This window comes from Anolis sagrei, chromosome 6 (genome assembly GCF_037176765.1).
Source record: "Anolis sagrei isolate rAnoSag1 chromosome 6, rAnoSag1.mat, whole genome shotgun sequence".
Lineage (NCBI taxonomy): Eukaryota > Metazoa > Chordata > Lepidosauria > Squamata > Dactyloidae > Anolis > Anolis sagrei.
The window spans coordinates 125519628-125540906 of NC_090026.1; the positions used below are offsets into that span (position 1 = coordinate 125519628).

A 21279-nucleotide genomic window follows, 5' to 3' on the forward strand; every position below is an offset into this window, starting at 1 on the left:
CTTCCTGACTGTGAGAGCCATTCAGCAGTGGAACTCTCTGCCCTGGAGTGTGGTGGAGGCTCCTTCTTTGGAAGCTTTTAAACAAAGGCTGGATGGCCATCTGTCAGGGGTGCTTTGAATGCAATATTCCTGCTTCTTGGCAGGGGTTGGACTGAATGGCCCATGAGGTCTCTTCCAACTCTTTGATTCTATGATAAGAGCGGGGTAGAAATAATGCAAATAAATATATAAATAGAATTAACGCTGTTTGATAGCACTTTAACTCTCACGGCTCAATGCTGCAGAATTCTAGGAGTTGTAGTTTGGTGAGGCACTAGCAGCCTTTGGCAGTGAAGTTTAAAGACCTTGTAAAACTGCAAATCCCATGATTCCATAGCTCTGAGCCACATCCTTTAAAGTGGGGGTCGAGCTACATTAATTCTGCAGTGTAGATGCACCCTTATTTCTCCATCTAGTCGAACAGTGTCTGTTTCATTTCCCAAGAGTCTAGGATAGTTTTCCTAAATGCTTGGAGAAGCTTCATTTTGGATTACAACTCCCAGAATCCCCAACCAACATGTCAGGAAATTATGGGAACTGAATCCAAAGTGAGTCTTCAAAGATCTTTCTTTCCCTCTCAATGGCAGTGGAAGAATTGTGAACACTTTGAATTATTGTTATGATTTTTTTAACTTTCCTTTAAAGGTCATGCCTTTCCTTGACTAGTGGTTTTCAAAAGATGATCTCCAGATGTTCATGAAGATTCACATTTGCCAAAAAGATATGACATTTTGCCATTTTTCAAAAAAAAAAAACAACACAAAAAACCCCACTTATTTACGTATTGGCATCGTATCGGTGCCCAACATAAGGCATTGAATCTTGCCATTATTTATGTGTAAACTGCTTTGAGTCCCCCCAGGGTTGAGAAAGGCAGTATATAAATACTATAAATAAATAAATAAATAAATAAATACTTATTTATAAATGCTCAACGTACCTGTACTGTATTGTTTCTGATGTGGTTGAGGCTCTCAGTTTCGTCATTAAAATCCGAACTATGTTGAAGAGAAATACAAAGTTTATCTGTGAAACAAAACAGAAAGAGAGAGAGAAAAAGAGAAGCCATCAATATGTAGTAAACACAGCCAAACAATTGAAAACGTGTGCAATCCCACACCAAATCTCTCTGGTCCAAGTTGCAATACCTTTTGGGATGAAAATCAATTTATTTCCTTAAATATGCTATGCTTATAAGATAGGTTTCAATTTAGGAACAAAACGTTCAGGCAAAATGAAGTCCTGCTCTTTCTGCTCTTGAGCCGAGAAAATATTAAAGGAGGAAAACGATGGGAAATCAGGTCTCATCAGCTGCCTGTCTCCCAAAGCAATTTAATTTGGTGCCAATGGAGCTCTCAGAAATATTTCCAATTTGTTAGACATGAACACTCGGACTATATTTTAAACATAACATTTCTGCCTAATGCTACTCCTCGATTTTGGTATTCAGTGACTTCTGTCTAACATCAGTGTTGTGTAGCCTGCAATTACATCTACACTATAAAATTAATGGAGTTTGGCACCACTTTAACTGCTATGGAATCAGGAGAAATGTTGTATGGTGAAGCACCAACACTCTTTGGAAGAAGGCTAAAGACCTTACAAAACTACATCTCCCATGGTTTCATAGCATTGGGCCATAGCATCTCAAGTGGTGCCAAGCTGCATTGATTCTATAGAGTAGATGTAGGTTAGATGTGTAGATATGGCCAGGCTTTAGCACAGCACGTTAATCACCAGCTGCAGTAAATCTTGCCAACCGAAAGGTTGACAGTTCAAAGCCTAGGTCAGGGTGAGCTCCTGACCTTCGGCCCATCTCCCTGCCCACTTAGCATATCAAAAACTACATAGGTACCAAATTAAAGTGGGGAGATATTTAGGCACAGCAATTCTATCAAAAAAGGAGGAAGATTATGAACAAAAAAGCTTTTGGCAGGAAACATGGAACAAGAGCACCCCTCTGTTGTGGCTGAGCTATTTTCTGACAATGAGGATGATGGGATTCAGATTCCTGCTGGGATTCAGCTTCCTGGCTCTTTGTCTGTGCCTCAAATCTCTGGGCCTGCTTCTGAGGCTCACACAGACAGTGCAGTGTCAACACAGCCGTTCCCACCACTAGAAAGAAATTTTAACGAAGGAGATAGCAAGCAGGTGCCTTCCCACGCTGATATCGAAAGTGCAGACAGTGACTTGACCCGGCAAGCTCGTCTTGATCTCTGGGTAAGGTGGAGTTCTCGTCTGGCCAGAAGACAAGAAGCCAGCTTGGTGAAAGGTCATCGCAATGCTTTTATGATGATGAGAGCCTAATGTTTTCATGTTAGAAAGGTATTTAGGCCTCTTGCAAATTCTGAGAAAGCATCAGTTCAATGTAGCTTACTAGCCTGAAAGCTTCATGGAATAACCTTAGCCTGGAAAGCAGTACGCGTTGGATTTCTTGCATTGTGATTCATGGGGCAATTGTTTCATTGCTTGTACCTGGGACTCTGGTTTGATCTTTGCCAATAGGATTATGTCTCCTGTTTTTACCTGAAGATCTTTGAAACTATATTGTGCTTTTAACCTTAATCTTTGGAATTTTGCAATGTTTATTCTTTATTTTGACTTGGATTTTCTCCTCAATAAACTATAAAACTACAGCTCTTGTGTGGTGGTGTTTGGAAGCAAGTGAAGCTTACTCTGAGTTGCAACACCCTCTGTGGCTGGAACCAAGCACAGCCTCCAAGGTGCCGAAAGATGGGAAAGCCTATATGTATCTTTATCTATGTTGTCTGTCTTGTCATTGTTAGGACAAGTAAAAATCAGTTGTTGAGTGTGTTAACTGAAAATGCAAGGCATGAAGCTGACAAGCTAGCTGAGCCTGGGAGTTTTGGCAACAGTTACATATTTAGGTTTGAGCTGTGCATGAGCTACCACAGGGAAACAGTTTGAGTTCTTGCTTCATGAGCTGCTGGAAGAAGATCTCCCACATAGACACCTAAAGACCATCTGAATCTCTCTCAAAGGACATTGTGTGAGTCAATGCAACTGTTCACATGACTGTATATATGTTGGTCTGCATTACAAAGAGTAAACATTTACTTTAATGGTCATCTGCGTGGTATTTTTTTCCCTCTGGCAAGACAATGTGTGGACTGATTAAAGCATGAACCACACATATTTTTTAAAAGGTAAAGGTAAAGGTTGTCCCCTGACATTAAGTCCAGTCATGTCTGACTCTGGGGTGTGGTGCTCATCTCCATTTCTAAGCCGAAGAGCCAGCATTGTCCATAGACACCTCCAAGGTCATGTGGCCAGCATGACTGCATGGAGTGCTGTTACCTTCCCACCTGAGCGGTACCTATTGATCTACTCACATTTGCATGTTTTCGAACTGCTAGGTTGGCAGAAGCTAGGGCTGACAGCGGAAGCTCATGCCGCTTTCCGGAATCGAACCTGTGACCTTTCGATCAACAAGCTCAGCAGCTCAGTGCTTTAACCCACCACGACAATTGTATAATTGGCATTGAATGCTTGCCATAAATGTATTCTGTGAACCGCTTTGAGTCCTCTTCGGGGCGAGAAGAATGGAATATAAATACTGTAAATAAATAGATTAAATTCTCCCTCTGAATTGGTTAAATTATTTATAAGTACATTTTCACCTAAATAGAAACATTCTGAGTGCAACAATTTGGACAAAAAAAGAGAGATGTAAAGAAAACAATACTAAGAGTGATGTGATAAGCTTTTTTTTTTTTTTTTGCCTCCAAGAGACTTTTCTTGCTGTGGTTGGAAAGATGAGGTCAGGCCTATAATGGATTCACTTCTGTCCTTGGAGAGCAGCAAAGGCAGGCTTCTCTCCGCTTCATTATGGCAAACTCTCTCTGCTGATTCACTCTAACTGAGAGGTAGAAACCCTTTTGGAAAAAGAGTCAAGGGGCAATAAAGAAGGAAAAGAAATACATTAGCCTCTTTGCTATGTCAGCCCTCTGACACATGATGAGTTCTCTTCTCCGAAGCCTGGATGCTTTCAGATGCTCAACAGATGGATAGAGTAGTCATTTCCACGTCATGGACCAGAGCTGTTCGTTTCATAAATACTCTGGAAAGCAACTTCTCTTGCCATTTGTGGCATCTCCCCAAATGAACTGGGTGAGTGTTGGTTTGGGTGCAACTATGCCAGGCATGGCTGTTGGGAATTGTGGGAGCTGAAGTCCAAAACACCTGGAGGGCCGAAGTTTATCCACGCCTGGTCTAGGCTGTAGAATTATCCAATCTGAAGTGCCATGGCTCAAAGCTATGGAATTGTGGGAGTTGTAGTACTACAAGGACTTTAGCTTTCTCTGACAAAAAGTATTGGTGCCTCACCAAACTACAACTTCCAGGAATACGAGGATTGAATGAAAAGTAATGCCTCCACCTTCCTAACTCCTCAACAGATGGCAGTACTGGTATGCGGCACGTACTAGCTTGTTCAGTAGGCTCTCCTCTACAGTTCCATTTTGGTGGGAAGCCTTAGCATTGAACGGTTGTGTTGTTAAAGTGCGAAGTATGGAACCCTGCGCAGACGGTCGGTCAATGAGACAAATATTTGAACACCCATGCTCTGGGCTATAGGTCCTAATTTGTAAAGATTTAATACTATTTGATCTTTCTTAGTCTCGTAATATGTATAAAATTCAGCCCAAATGCAGAGTCATCACATCTTCCAACCATTACATGCTGTCAGCTTGACCTTGCTGAAGTAATGCTTTCCCCCAATCTCTGCATGTCTTCTTTAATTAATCTTTCAAGTTGCCTTGACGTTTTCCCTCTTCTAGTTATTCAGCCTTTTTCTTTCTATTTGATTCTTATGCTGCCGGATAATATCTCATTTTCAAAAACGAATCACTTTGTTAAAAAGGATCCCATTAGATTTCAGACAGAACTGCTAGAGACGTTGCTCGCTATGATCATTGGAAGAAGGAACTTTGCAACTCCATTAACTGAAAACTGCAAACTGCTGCTGTCTCTCCAAGCTTTTCTGTTCTTCCTTATTAATATATTCGACTGGTTTGGTTGCACCTGTGTTGTTGCTGGGATATACGAGGGGCATTCATTAAAGATTTCCCCTGATCCACTTCTATTTATCACAAGATGCTGAAACTGCACATGTGTAATGATATAAGTCTCTATACATTATGTGCCAATTTACAACCCAGAACTGGGAAGGGTCTTGATTTTCCAGGTGCTGAAGTGGTGTGAGTTTTGAGAATGGACCCAGTGGAATACAGAGCAGTCCTCAAGTTCCTTTCCTTGATAGGTTACACACCAAAGGAGATGTTCGATGAGATGAAAGAGGTTTATGGTGATGATTCCCCACATATAATGTTGTGCCGTCCGCCCAGATGCTATAAAAAATAAGACTGCGACGTGTTTCTCTCTATAGCTGAGTGAACTGCAGTTGTCTATCTTGAAAGCTTAAGATACTAAGCAACTGAGACTAGTACTGGTTTTAAACATCAAAAAAGAATATTTATTCAAAGTCCTTGAAGGCTTGGCACGGTTTATCACAGATCATCAAAGTTGCAAACAAACAGTCAATAGAGGAAGTTATAAAAATATTCTTTCTTCTCTATAGTTACAGAGGCAACCCTTTCTCCAGATGGCAGATAAGATTCTGGAATCTTAACACACTAACCTAAAACTGTTGTGGTTTAGAAAAAGGCAGGCTTTTTCCCTATCTATAACTTAAGGTCAGTCCTGGAGACAAAGCAGTCATGACTCTCTCTCTATAAATATATAACTCAACCTTCTCAACTAAGCTTATCTATCTATAATATCTCAAAAAGAGCTCAAAACACAATATACTATCTCAGTTTAGCTTAATAATTATCTAAAGTGTATAGTTTTTGTGATGGTTCTCCCAGAGCTAAGTGCTTAGCCATCAGCACACCTGAAATCTTCCCTCAAACTGAAAAGGCAGGGGAGAATCTAAAATGGAGATCTTTCCTTGGGAGAAAAGGCGGTCCCTAAACTCAAAGAGCTGCTCTCTAAGCCAATGGTTGCAAAGAGGCCTGCAAACTCTAATACTATTAACTTTTAGGACTCTTGCACAGATACAGCAGCCCTGGGAGAAAATGCAAGAGGAAGCAACCTCAAGCAGCTTTAAAGTAAGGGAAATCAGGCTCTCAGGAGACGGAACAAATGTAGTCAAGAACTGGCACGGTCAATTCAAATATGGTCGGATTTCGATGCAAACAGCTCTAATTCCAGGGCAACCCCACTCTGCTATTGATGAACGCACCATCCAGCAAGTGCAGGTTTCCATTTTGGAAAATCACCGCATAACCATTCTCCACCTAGCCCAAAATGTCAAGATTAGTGTGGGGTCCATGGGAAAAACCACCCAAGACCATCTTCACATGCATAACGTATCTGCTCACTGAGTCCCCTGGCTGCTCACACCTTTCCAGAAGCAAGAATGAGTCAAGCTCTCTTGACAATGATGTGCCATGGAAACCAGGACGACTTTTTCAACAGACTGATCACACAGGATGAAAGCTGAGTCCATCACTCTGATCCTGAGACTAAAGTCCAGTCGATGCAATGGAATTATCTTACTCACCACCTCCAAAGAAGGCACATGCCCAACTCTCGGTAGGCAAGGTCATGGTTACCATATTTTGGGACCAGCACGGAGTAGTATTGATGGATTTCCTAGTAAAGGGTACCTTGATCAATGTGGCACACTATGCTTCACTGCTGTAGAAATTGTGGGAGGCCATCCAAACCAAGAGACTTTGGATGCTCACCAAAGATGTCCGCCTTCTGCAAGACAATGCACCAGTTCATAACTCACTTATTGCCCAAATGGAAGAAGCACGCTCCTATCACTTTGAAATTGTACCGCATCCCCCTTATTCACCCAACCTCGCACCATCGGACTTCCACCTCTTTCCGACAATGAAATTATTTTTGAAGGGCAAGCATTTTTCAGATGATGAGACTCTGATTTCCAAAGTCACAGTGTGGCTTTTGGAGCAACCTGTCGACTTCTACAAGCGTTTTAAAAGATGGGAGAAGTGTGTATTACTAGGTGGCACCTGTGTAGAGAAGGACTCAGAACTGTGCCAAGTTTCATTGCTCTCGGTCCACAGGAAGTGGGTCAGGGGAAATCTTTAATGAGCGCCCCTTCTCCTTGTATGTGCCCTCTTTTTAAAAATCCATGGGATTTTGGAGGGCACGCAATGCCAAGCTGATGTACCCAGTGGTCCAGTAAGAGCTATCTGTTCAAACTTTCTTCTCTTTCCCCATTTCAGCTTGTTTATTTGAGTTGGAAACCATGGATGCATAAAACCCTGTAGGTCTAGGTGAAGCCACAGGGCAGCTTCAACATTCATGCACAATTCTTTAGAGGCAGAAAAGAATGAGCTGCGCATATTCAATATGGTTGCTATGGAGAGAGGGCCTAGTTGGGAAAAAGTGAACCCTGCACTCAGCTTGGCACGAGTGAGAAAAATGTTCCTGAATTCAAAGCAGCTCGAGTGGACACGTTGTGTTAAGTATTTACATGAGTTTTGTAAATTCAAGGTTTCCTATTTCACAACTTTTTTCTTTGTGCCGTTGGACACAATGAGAAAGCATTGGGTTCTTCTGATTCCATTGGGGAAGATGTGCTGTCAAAGGCTTTCATGGCTGGAATCACTGGGTTGCTGTGTGTTTTCCAGGTTGTCTGGCCATGATCCAGAAGCATTCTCTCCTGACGTTTCACCCACATCTATGGCAGGCATCCTCAGAGGTTGTGAGGTGTGTTGGAAACTAGGACAAGTGGGGTTTCTATATCTGTGGAATGTCGAGTTTCTTAAGAGTGCTGATAGGGAACGTGGGCCTTGGGTATTAATTCTGATCAGCCTTTACCATCAGGTATGCTGGGTGGGAATTGTGACGGCACGAGTGGTGGCACCTATGTATAGAACTGTTAGTTGCAAGATTTAAACTATTGTATCATGCTTAATCCTGCCCCTTTTACCCTGCTTATGTATAGTTGTATGGATTGGTTACTTATAGCTGTCAATCAGTACTGCTTGGCTCCACCTCTTCCTGCAGGAGGGGAGTGCTTCCTTTCTTTTTCATTCCACCATCAGACTTCCTACCATATGGACGTGAGTAAGAAACTTGACTCTAAAGGACCCTGATTTAAGTTACCTCTTAGCACCAACTCTGAGGTTTTTTACCCTTGGGACTCATGCTTTATGTCCAGATCATCCTGGACAACATTCAGGAGACCCAGGCACCTTCAAGCTGGTTATTTTGGCACCAAAGGAAGATCCTGAGTCTTCAAAACATAAGCCATCTGAACTGGGGTTGTGGTTTGCTCTGGCATTCACAGCCATTGAGGAAAGAGGAAACTTGGTGAGGCTTCTCAGCTTCAAACACCTTGGACCCAGGACTAATTGAGACTGTAACGTATATTTTCCTTCACCCCTCTGAAGTTTCCAGCTCATTGCTTTAAGAAATAACTCTTTGTGATCAATAACAACTTATTTTGAGTTATTTACTGCGTTTTGGGTTTTTGAGAATTCCAATTTCCTATAGGAGGGCACGAAGCAATCCCCTGGGGAAAGATGCCATGTCCATGCCTCTCTCATTGAGAGTTAATAGCAACCAGGCACGATGGCACAGGGATGATTGGAGTCTGACAATGTTTGGAAGTTAGAATTTTGGAGCCATAGAATTGGAATAGACGCCAAGGGTCATCTAGTCTAACCCCATTCTGTCAGGCAGGAAGATACAATCCAAGCCCTCCTGACAGATGGCCATCCAGCCTGTTTTAAAACCTCCAGAGATGAAGACATGGCTGGATTCCGAGGCAGCATATTCTACTATTGAGAAGTTCTTACCATCCGGAATCTTTTTTGTGTTTTGGTGAAATCTCGTTCCCTAAAGTTTGAATTCATTACTCTCTAAAGCAGCAGAAAAGTAGTAGTTTGGGCCAAGGATCCAATATCTCAGAGTCATGTATCCAGTAGTTCAGATCCATGGCTCTGTGTATTAGGATATATATACATTCAAACTGACCACTTAGTGCAAAGGGCTATCAAGTCTGCTCCATGGCGGCTAAAGAAGTCACAGAGCGGATCTGGGTTAATATGGGCCAGAGCTTCTTAATGTGGTTTGGAAATGCATTCACCAAAGCTGCAGGTTGCTCTGAATTCTTCCCCAAAATCCAGGACAAACCATGATTTTGGGCCCACAAGACCAAACCTGCTGCCTGCAACTGTTTACACAGTCATCACCATCTCCACCTGTTCATGTCATTGCAGTGACCAGCTCCTCGTTCCTACCCACATCTAATCTCTTGATTTATTCTTCAGGTACCACATATTGTTTATTTTGATCAGAAAGTAAAGGAAGACGTGCTCATTCCACTTGGAATACACTGAAATGCAGCAGTAAGTGGCTGCATGGATTAGTCAGTGACTCAAGGCTGGCTCATTCTTAATTAGAAATATATTTGAGTGCCTCTTGGCATATTTCCTTTCTGCTGTTGAAGAAAAGCATCCTCAATGAGAAAATAGGAGGCATGAATGGAACCATAACCCATTAGATTTAACTACTGAGTCAAATTTAACTAGTAAGAGTGGGAAGTACAGCAATTAATTGGCACAAAGGCAACTAAAATGATCAAGGGTCTGGAGAACCAGAGGAGGGTGACTAAAATGGTCAAGGTTCTGGAGAACAAGCCCTATGAGGAGTGGCTCAAAGAGCTGGGCATGTTTAGCCTGCAGAAGAGAAGGCTGAGGGGAGACATGATAGCCATGTATAAATATGTGAGGGGAAGTCATAGGGAGGAAGGAGAAAGCTTGTTTTCTGCTGCCCTGGAGACAAGTATGCGGAACAATGGCTTCAAACTACAGGTAAGGAGATTCCACCTGAACATTAGGAAGAACTTCCTAACTCTGCGATCTGTTCAGCAGTGGAACTATCTGCCCCAGACTATGGTGGAGACATCTTCTTTGGAGGCTTTTAAGCAGAAGCTTGATGGCCATCTGTCAGGGGTGCTTTGAATTCAATTTTCCTGCTTCTAGGCAGGGGATTGGACTGGATGGCCCATGAGGTCTCTTCCAACTCAATGATTCTATGATTTAACTAATTGCCAACCCTAGTACAATTGACCCTCAATGTTTGCAGATTAATTTGTCGATTTTCTTAGTATGATCTCTTTAGGAATCTGTAAGTCCTCCAAGTGTGACTCTATGCTGAAATTTTAGCAGAACTTTTGCTCATAGAACTGTGCAGCAGGATTGTGGAGAATCCTCCATTGTGCATGTGGCAGGGCTCAGGTTGCATTGTAATAGGTGGTCTGTGGTTTGCTCTTCTCCACATTCGCATGTTGTGGACTCCACTTTGTAGCCCCATTTCTTAAGGTTGGTTCTGCATCTCGTGGTGCCAGAAAACAGTTTGTTCATCACCTTCCAGGTCATCCACTCTTCTGTGTGCCCAGGGGGAGTCTCTTATTTGGTATCAGCCATGGCTTGAGATTCCAGGTTTTTACCTGCCACTTTTGGACTCTTGCTTGCTGAGGTGTTCCTGTGAGTATCTTTGTAGATCTTAGGAAGCTGTTTCTTGATTTCAGACATTGGTGTGCTGACTGATGTCCAAACAGAGGGTGGGCTGAAGATGCCACTGCCTTGGTCCTTTCATTATTGGCTGCTACTTCCCAGTGGATGTCAGGTTGTGCAGTACCAACTAAACCATATAATTTCTCCCGTGGTATAGGGTGTAGACATCCTGTGATAATGTGGCATGTCTCATTAAGAGCCACATCCACTGTTTTAGCGTGGTGAGATGTGTTCCACACTAGGCATGCGAACTAAGCAGCAGAGTAGCATAGCGCAAGAGCAGATGCCTTCACTGTGTCTGGTTGTGAGCCCCAGGTTGTGCCAATCGGCTTTTGTATGATAGTGTTTCCAGCTCCCACTTTTTGCTCGATATTCAAGCAGTGCTTCTTGTAGGTCAGAGCATGGTCCAGGGTCACTCCCACAGCTATGCCATTCTAGTCCCATCTCTTCCAACCTAAGCCATCATTTCCTAGAGAATAATTCAAATATTCTTCACGAATAGTATATAATTGATCATAAAATTATAGCAGTTTGATACCATTTCAAAATACCATGCTCTTTTCTTGCAGAATCATAACACTTGTAGCTTGGGGTGATACTTAAAATCTCTAGAACAGCGTTTCTCAACCTGGGGGTCAGGACTCCTGGAGGGGTCGCGAGGGGGTGTCAGAGGGGTCACCAAAGACACAGTATTTTCTGTTAGTCATGAGGGTTCTGTGTGGGAAGTTTTGCCCAATTCTAATCTTGGTGGGGTTCAGAATGCTCTTTGATTGTAGGTGAACTATAAATCCCAGTAACTACAACTTCCAATATCAAGGTCTATTTTCCCCAAACTCCAGCAAGGTTCACATTTGGGCATATTGATTGTCATGTCCAATTTGGTCCAGATCCATTATTTTTTGAGTCCACAGTGCTCTCAGGATGTAGGTGAACTACAACTCCAAAACTCAAGATCAGTGCCCATCAAACCCTTCCAGTATTTTCTGTTGGTCACGGGAATTCTGTGTGCCAAGTCTGGTTCAATTCCATCATTGGTGGAGTTCAGAATGCTCTTTGATTGTAGGTGAACTATAAATCCCAGCAACTACTACTCCCAAATGACAAAATCAATCCCCTATCCAATGCCACCAGTGTTCAAATTTGGGTGTATTGGGTATTTTTGCCAAATTTGGTCCAGTGAATGAAAATACATCCTGCAGATCAGATATTTACATTATGCTGCACAACAGTAGCAAAATTACAGTTGTGGAGTTGTCATGAAAATAATTTGCTGGTTGTGGGTCACCACAACATGAGGAACTGTGTTAAGGGGTCACGGCATTAGGAAGGTTGAGAACCATTGCTCTAGAACTACAAAACAACAACACAACAACACAAGTGAATTCTAAGTATCCCAGGGCCCTTCCACACAGCCCTATATCCCAGAATATCAAGGCAGAAAACCCCACAATATCTGCTTTGAAGTGGGTTATCTGAGTCTACAATGCCATATATTCTAATTCAAAGCAGATAACATGGGATTTTGTGCCATGATATTCTGGGATATAGGGTTGTGTGGAAGGGCACTCAGAAAACTATAAATCTCAAGTTTTCATAGGATGGTGCCATGGCAGTTAAAGTGGTATCAGCCTGTTACAATTGTGGAGCTGGCCCAGATTGTTAGTGGCACATATCTTTGTCTAAACGGCTTCCTTTTCCAGATGAGTTTCCTCTCTCATTTCTTAGTGGTCTGGTTTTGCTTCTCCTTCCCTTGCTACTCAAGAGTGCCCTTAAGCCTGAGTCTCGATACACTATAATGACAATATTCTGATGAAATTCCGGGTTTAGTAACAGTGTGTCGAGGAATATAAGATGCCCGATGTCAAGCGCACATGAAAGCCTTGTGCTTTCATGCTTTTTGTCTGCATTTCCTGCGGGCGTCTGATTGGAAATTGCGAGGAAACAAGGCGTTGAGAACCCGATTTAGTTTGATCTTACTCTGTCGCCTGTGCATTGCAAAAACTGACTTGGAACGTTGTCAGCACTGAAATGCTTCGAGGGGTGTGAGAAGAGACTACGGAGCGAATCCATGGCATTTCTCGGTCCCCTCTCTTTCTGTCTCCTTTGCAATGGAGCAGATGGAGCGCCTTTGGAAATGCCTACACAACAGATTGCCTCGCTTCTCTCCTTCGCAGGGTTGCTAGGCATACATTTCCAAGACATTTGTATCCTCTTGTTTCCTCCTTCCTTTGCAGAATTCGATGGGATATGGAGCAGCCACTCAGAGCTGTGGAATGACCAGGGTGGGACAAAGAACCCTTGTCTGCTGGAGCAAGGTGTGGATGTTTCAACTGATTAGCATTTGATGGCCTGGCAGTGCCTGGGGGAAATCTTTTGTTGAGAGGTGATTAGATGTCCCAGATTGTTTCCCTTCTGTTGTTTTGCTGTTATAATTTTAGATTGTTTTAATACTGGTAGCTGGATTTTGTTCATTTTCATGCTTTCCTCCTTTCTGTTGAAATTGTCCACATGCTTGTGGATTTCAATGGCTTCTCTTAGTCTGACATGGTGCTTGTTGGAGTGGTCCAGCATTTCTGTGTTCTCAGATAATATGCTGTGTCCAGGTTGGTTCATCAGGTGCTCTGCTATGGCTGATTTCTCTGGTTGAAGTAGTCTGCAGTGCCTTTCATGTTCCTTGATTCGTGTCTGGGCAATGCTGTGTTTGGTGGTCCCTATGGAGACGTCTTGTCCACAGCTGCATGATACACGGTAGACTCCTGCAGAAGCAAGAGGATCCCTCTTGTCCTTTGCTGAACGTAGCATTTCTTGGATTTTCTTGGTGGGTCTGTCGATAGTTTGTATATTGTGTTTCCTCATCAGCTTCCCAATGCGGTCAGTGGTTCTCTTGAACCCCCAGGCACTAGCATGGTTTCCTCCTTTCTGCTGAAATTGTCCACATGCTTGTGGACATCACCCAAGTCAAAAAAGAAGCACCATTAAAGCCTTGGCAGACCGTGCAAAAAGAATCTGCGAAGCCCACCTCCTCCAAGAGGAACTGAACCACCTCAACTGGGCTCTCCAGGCCAATGGAGACTCCACCTCAGACATCAGAAGAGCTGCAAGTCCAAGAACAAGCCATGAGACTCAAGACGAAGATCCACCCAGAGGAAAAGTGTTCTTGCCATACATCAAGGGAACCACTGACCGCATAGGGAAGCTGATGAGGAAACATAACATACAAACTATCTACAGACTCACCAAGAAAATCCAACAAATGCTAAGTTCAGCAAAGGACAAGAGGGATCCTCTCACCTCTGCAGGAGTCTACCGTATACCATGCAACTGTGAACAAGTCTACATAGGGACCACCAAACACAGCATTGTCCAAACACGAATCAAGGAACATGAAAGGCACTGCAGACTATTTCAACCAGAGAGGTCAGCCATAGCGGAGCACCTCATGAACCAACCTGGACACAGCATATTATTTGAGAACACAGAAATGCTGGACCACTCCAACAAGCACCATGTCAGACTACACAGAGAAGCCATTGAAATCCACAAGCATGTGGACAATTTCAACAGAAAGGAGGAAACCATGAAAATCAACAAAATCCAGTTACCAGTATTAAAACAATCTAAAATTATAACAGCAAAACAACAGAAGGGAAACAATCTGGGACATCTAATCACCTCTCAGCAAAAGATTCCCCCAGGCACTGCCAGGCCATCAAATCAGTTGAAACATCCACACCTTGCTCCAGCAGACAAGGGTTCTTTGTCCCACCCTGGTCATTCCACAGCTCTGAGTGGCTGCTCCATACCCCATCGAATTCTGCAAAGGAAGGAGGAAACAAGAGGATACAAATGTCTTGGAAATGTATGCCTAGCAACCCTGCGCAGGGAAAAAGCGAGGCAATCTGTTGTGTAGGCATTTCCAAAGGCGCTCCATCTGCTCCACTGCAAAGGGGACAGGAAGAGAGGAAGAAATGCTACTCAAGGTGGTCAGTTTAAACATTCACACCTAGCTCCAGCAGACAAGAGTCCTTTGTCTCACTCTGGTCATTCCACAGATATATAAACCCATTTTCCTACTTCCAACAGACCTCACTACCTCTGAGGATGCTTGCCATAGATGCAGGCGAAACGTCAAAGGAGAATGCCTTTAGAACATGGCCATATAGCCTGAAAAAACCTACAACAACCCAGCTCTTGCCTTTTAAAAAATATTGTTTGTAAAAAATTCAATTCCCCCCCCCCCAAAAAATAGTGGATGAGTGTAACGTTCTGAAACTTGGTGGGCTAACAGTGGAAAATGTGTGACACAAGTATAGCAAGTTTCATCACAATAGCTCCAAAAATAAAGGAGAAATGAGCCCTTGAAAGGAAGGAGGGAGTCCAACTAAAATGCAGCTCTTCAAAATCTAAAAACAACCCTTCTATGATCCAACAGCAGATACATGAAATTGTGTTGCCTCTGTGAGCTGGCATAGATCTTGTGTGTGTGTGTGTGTGTCTGTATGTGCTTTAAGCCTGGGCAGCTTGTTCTCTTCAATGTCTTTAAAGCCTCCCACGGGGATGGTGCAATTGAACCACCGCTGTGAGAGCAGCTATAAAACCCCTTTAATTCACTGGAGCAATTGATGCCCTGCAGAAGAAGTGCACAAGGTGCAACGTTGCAGAATCCAAAGACAAGCAAAACAAACCGGTGCCTTAAGGAGCAAAGAGCTCAACTGACCACGGACCTTGAACTTTTCAACAAGAGCATCGGAGGCTATGAATAGCACTTCTTGCTGTGCTTGGTTTTGGCATTAAATAGAGACTCTCATCGGGTTGTTGTAGGTTTTTTTTCGGGCTATATGGCCATTTTCTAGAGCCATTCTCTCCTGATGTTTCGCCTGCATCTACGGCAAGCATCCTCAGAGGTAGTGAGGTCTGATGGAAGAAGGAAAATGGGTTTATATATCTGTGCAATGACCAGGGTGGGACAAAGAACTCTTGTCTGTTGGCGCTAGGTGTGAATGTTTCAACTGATGTTGGAGCTATGTGTGAATGTTTCAGCTGACCACTTTGATTAGCATTTGATGGCCTGGCAGTTGTTTGGTGTGGCTTGTTGGTGCCTGGGGCAATCAGGGACATCTAATCACCTCTCAACAAAAGATTGCCCCAGGCACTTACAAGCCACACCAAACAACTGCCAATCAAGGTGGCCAGTTGAAACATTCACACATAGCTCCAGCAGACAAGAGTCATTTGTCCCACCCTGGTCATTCCACAGATATATAAAACCATTTTCCTAGTTCCAACAGACCTCACTACCTCTGAGGATGCTTGCCATAGATGCAGGTGAAACGTCAGGAGAGAATGCCTCTAGAACATGGCCACATAGCCTGAAAAAACCTACAGCAACCCAGTGATTCCAGCCATGAAAGCCTTCGACAGAGACTCTCATCCTTTGTTGATTTACACTCAGAGGCGGCCCTAGGTAATTTTCAATGGTAAGCAAACAGTATTTTGGCACACACACCCCCCCCCCCCAACCAATCATTGATATATATTTTCTGTTCATCGTGGGAGTTCTGTGTGCCATATTTGGTTCAATTCCATCATTGGTGGAGTTCAGAATGCTCTTTGATTGTAGGTGAACTATACATTCCAGTAACTACACTTGTTGCACTTGCTCCCTTGCCTGGCCCGCTTTGGGTCTGGAGGCGTGCCTGAAGACCCCGGCGTGTGCACCAAAAGTCACCTCTTCTCCTGACTTTCTCCTCAGCCATTGGGACGAAGAGAGAGAGAGAGAGAGAGAGATGGAGATGCCCACCTTTCCTGAAGGTAGGCACAAAAAGAAAGGAGGGAGCGGAGGTGGGAGATACCTCCAGCCAGAGGGGCTCTCTCTCTCTCTCTCTCTCTTGGTCCCAATGGCTGAAGAGAAAGTCAGGAGAAGAGGTGACTTTTGGTGCGCACGCTGGGGTCTTCAGACACGCCTCCGGCCCCAAAGCGGACCAGGCATGGTGGCTCCGCCCCTTGGCCCACCCGCGGATTGGGGAGAGGAGAGGAGGCGGGTGGAGCGCCGGGGGATCGGGAAAGGGAGCCAGTCATGGGGATCTAACGTGGAGAACGATTGAGTGCTGGCTCTGCTCGCGCACCCGGTGGCCGGGTTGAGCAGGAACGAGAGGGGCTAGGCGAGGCTCAAGGGCCTGGCCCCTTTGGGAAGAGGATCGCCCGGCAGCGAGGCAAGAAAGCTGAGGCTCCCCGCGGACTGCTAGGGCTGTTGTGAGCTGAGGGGGCGCTCCTCAAGTGGCAATCGAGGGGCATTTACAGAGGCGCCTCTGCGCCCCTGGCAAAAAAAGTGTTCTGCAACCGCTTACTTCGTGTAATGGACGAGCCGCCCCTGTTTACACTGCAACCAGAAAAAGAAGTCGGAAGATTTTTAAGAGCACTGAGATTGAGCTGAAAAATATGATTTTGTCTAATATGATGTTTGCATTTCAGACAATATATGTTTTGATAACAGATATTCCATGGAGATAATGACGACTGGAAGTGAAGCGGATAAAAAGGATTGTTTGATTGCCTATGAAGATGAACATTCAATTAGAGCTTGAATGTTTCCTTTTTGGAAGGATGGATGTGCAACGGGGGAAGAGATGGAGACTAGTACAGTATATGAGAATGGCAGCAAAATGGCTTTAGGAGGTTCAAAGAAATTGCCAAATAGGCTAGGGATACATCTATACTAAGCATGGACAAACTTCGGTCCTTGAGGAGTTTTGGACTTCAACTCCCATCATTCCTAACAGCCTCAGCTTAAGCGGCTGAGGGGGAAAAGGAAGGGGCCTGAGGCTGTTAGGAATGGTGGGAGTTGACATCCAAAACACCTGAAGGGACCTAGCTTGCCCATGCCTGATCTACACTGATCTACACTGTAGAATTAATGCAGTTTGATACCACTTCACCTGCTATGGCTCCATGCTATGGAATCCTGGGAGTTATAGTTTGGTGAGGCACCTGCACCCTTTAGGAGAGGAAGCAAAATACCTTCTACAACTACAGCTCATAGGATTCCATTGCCATGGCTGCTCACGTGGTATCAAACTTAATTAATTCTACAGTGTAGATGCATCCCTAGTGCACCACAACTCTGGAGATGCAGGTTTGAATCCCCACTCAGCAATGAATCCCACAGAGTGACCTTGAGTCGGTCACACTCTCTCGTCCTCAGAGGAAGTCAATGAGCAAACTTTGCTAGGAAAACCCTGCAATAGGTTTGCTTTAAGGTCGCCATAAGTCAGAAGCAATATACAATAACAATGGACGATTTGCATAAGGAGAAGTGGAAAGCCCTGGCCCTTGTGTGCTCTAACTGGAGGTCAGCTGGGACCTGCAGTGCTGCAGAATTTGAAGAGGTCAGAATAGAGAGTGAAAGGGAGAAATGTCCCAAGAGGAAGGTGCATCAAGCAAACCCTGACAGGACTGCTTTCCACCTGGAAACCATTGTCCTTATTGCGGGAGAACGTGTGAATCAAGAATAGGGCTCCATGGCCACCGATGAACCCACCACCAAGACATTAGACTTGGAGGAAAATCATCCTCGGGCTACGAGGGATTGCCTTAGTAAGTAAGTAAGTGTCGAAAGCTTTCATGGCCGGAATCACTGGGCTGTTTTAGGTTTTTTGGGTATATGGCCATGTTCTAGAGGCAGGAGAGAATGCCTCTAGAACATGGCCATATAGCCCAGAAAAAAACCTACAACAACCCTAAGTAAGTAAGCGTAAGGAGAAAAGGCAAAGAGAGAAGTCTGGGTTTCAGACTTAAAAAATAAACCTAGCCATGGTATTACAATTAATTACTTACTTCTTACTTAGGCGATCCTTTGTTGTCTGAGTAAGACTGTCTTCCAAGTTCAGTGTACTGGTGGTGGGTCTGTAGGTGGCTGTGGAGCCCTATTCTTGACCTGCATCTTCTCCTGCAGTGAGGGCATTGGTTTCTAGGTAGAAGGCAGTCCCAGTCGGAGTTGGCTTGATGTGCCTTCTTCTTGGTTTCTCTTTTTTGCCCTCTTCAAATTCTACAGTACTGTTGATCACAACTGACCTCCAGCTGGAGTGCTCAAGGGCCAGGGCTTCCCAGTTCACAGTGTCTATACCAGAGTTTTTAAGGTTGGCTTTGAGCCCATCTTTAAATCTCTTTTTCTGCCCACTAATATTCCATTTTCCATTATTGAGTTCATAGTACAGCAACTGCTTTGGGAGATGGTGGTTGGCCATCTGGACAACGTGACCGGTCCAGTGGAGTTGATGGCAGAGGACCATTGCTTCGATGCTGGTGGTCTTTGCTTCTTCCAGCATGCTGACATTTGTCCGCTTGTCTTCTCAGGAAATTTGCAGGATTTTTCAGAGAACATGCGGATCAAGAATAGGGCTCCACAGCCACCTACAAACCCACCGCCAAGACACTACACCTGGAGGACCATTATTCTCAGGTTATGAGGGATTGCCGAAGTAAGTAAGCATAAGAAGAAAAGGTAAAGAGGTAATACTGGGTTTCAGACTTAAAAAAATAAACCTAGCCATGGTATTACAATTAATTATATCCCATGACACATCTTTCCACGGAAAGCATATGCTGAGAGAGCTCTCTCCTTCGGCAGTGAGCTGCTGACTCCAATATTTTCCTTACTGTTTGAATTGCTAAGGGCACTTCTGGAGCAGAGGGGAAAGAAGCCTCCAGGGACAGGTCTTGCCATATAATTCATAGCTGAGTGGTCTCTGCAGTTGGTTTGTAGTTTCCCTGCCTCCGTTTTCACCCCTCTGCTGAGCCCCATATCCAATCTGTAGAGCCTTAATAACTCACACACCAATTAAATCTCATTCGGGATGAAGAACGAGCAACAATAGCAACCGGACTCCTAGGCAACGCAGAAGCTGGTTTAATGTAAAGCAAAATGGAAAGACAGAGGAGCAGCAAGGGGGCAGATGGCATGTGTTGCAAGGTGGCATTCAGCTCCAACACACCACCCTCAATAGAAACCTTTCATAGCATCTCTTTCACAAGGCACCTCATATCCTGGGCTTCACGAATTGTCCAATTGTCCCTATCTGGCAGGGAAAGCCCCAAATACTCATCTGCCATCTCACTTTTCAAGGTGGTTTCTCTCCTGTTTTCCCTTTTTGTCCTCTGCTTGCTTCAGCAAACTGGGCTCAAAGTGCAAAAGTAGTTTGCATTAAGATAATTCACTGGGAAAGAAAGGAGGGAGAAGTATCATGCCCTTTCACGTAGGTTGAGGCAAAAGTAAACCAATGCATTCTCTTCGTATTCTTCCTCATTAGAAGAAGATGACGAAGAAGAAGAGGAGGAGGAGGAGAACTTTGTTTTTCTACCTCACCTCCATCTCCCCGAAGGGACTCGGGGCGGCTTACATGCGGCCATGCCCAGGCAACATACAGTTAAAAACAGAACAACAAAATACTAAAACAACATAAAATAGCATCATCATAAACAATAAAACAAGCATCATAAGCAACAATGGAGCCCTGAGCTGCTGAGCTTGTTGATCGAAAGGTCACAGGTTCGATTCCGGGGAGCGGCGTGAGCTTCCGCTGTCAGCCCTAGCTTCTGCCAACCTAGCAGTTCGAAAACATGTGAGTAGATCAATAGGTACCGCTTCGGCGGGAAGGTAACGGCGCTCCATGCAGTCATGCTGGCCACATGACCTTGGAGGTGTCTACGGACAACGCTGGCTCTTCGGCTTAGAAATGGAGATGAGCACCACACCCCAGAGTCAGACATGACTGGACTTAATGTCAGGGGACAACCTTTACCTTTAAACAGCAATAAAAGTATCTTTAGTCTCATTTTTGGAGGGAGGGGACCAATATGCAAAACGAGTTAAAGGACAGGTTGGTCAGTAAGGTGTATAGAATGAAAAGTAGAATAGGAATTGGGACCAGAAACTTATCGGCAGCCAGTGGAGCTGTTTAAACAGGGGGGTTGACCACTCCCTGTAACATGCCCCAGTTAACAATCTGGCCGCTGACCTTTGTACCAACTGTAGTTTCCGAATTGTCTTCAAGGGCAGCCCCACGTAGAGTGCATTACAGTAGTCCAATCTTGAGGTAACTAAGGCATGGACCACCATGGTAAACTCAGACTTCTCGAGGTATGGTCGCAGCTGGCACACAATCTTTAACTGTGCAAAGGCCCTCCTGGCCATGGCTGACAACTGAGCATCAAGCGTCAGCACTGAGTCCAGGAGGACCCCCAAGCTGCGGACCTGTGTCTAGACTAAGGTTCTCAAACTAAGACCCTGGGGCCAGATACAGCCCTCCAAGGTAATTTACCCAGCCCTCACTCAGGGTCAACCTAAGTCTGAAATGACTTGAAAGCACTAAACAACAACAGCAGCAACAACAACCCTATCTCATCAGCCAAAAGCAGACCCACACTACCTATTTGAAATACTGCGTACTGTAAAAGGAGCTCTGGAAACGCATAGAGCTCCTTTTACACTACACAATTATAGTGTTATGATTCCTCTTTAACTGCCATGGAAACAACCTCCAGAATCCGGGGGCTGGCAGTTTGGGGAGGGATGTCTAGAATCCCCAGCCAGAGAGCTCCAGAGCTCCCACAAGCTACAAATTATAGATTTCCATTAGAGGTTGCCATAGTAAAGATGGAA

At 44.4% G+C, this 21279-nt stretch overlaps 1 protein-coding gene across 2 annotated transcripts in view; it reads right to left on the reverse strand.

The window, feature by feature from the left end:
• The window catches only part of CRHR2 (corticotropin releasing hormone receptor 2), a 235035-nt gene that overhangs the window by 21677 nt on the left and 192079 nt on the right, over nucleotides 1-21279 (reverse strand). For both annotated transcript variants that reach the window (XM_060782649.2, XM_060782650.2), the window contains one exon: nucleotides 980-1065. In XM_060782649.2, the coding sequence (XP_060638632.2) occupies nucleotides 980-1065 (86 nt within the window). The remainder of the gene's footprint in view (nucleotides 1-979; nucleotides 1066-21279) is intronic.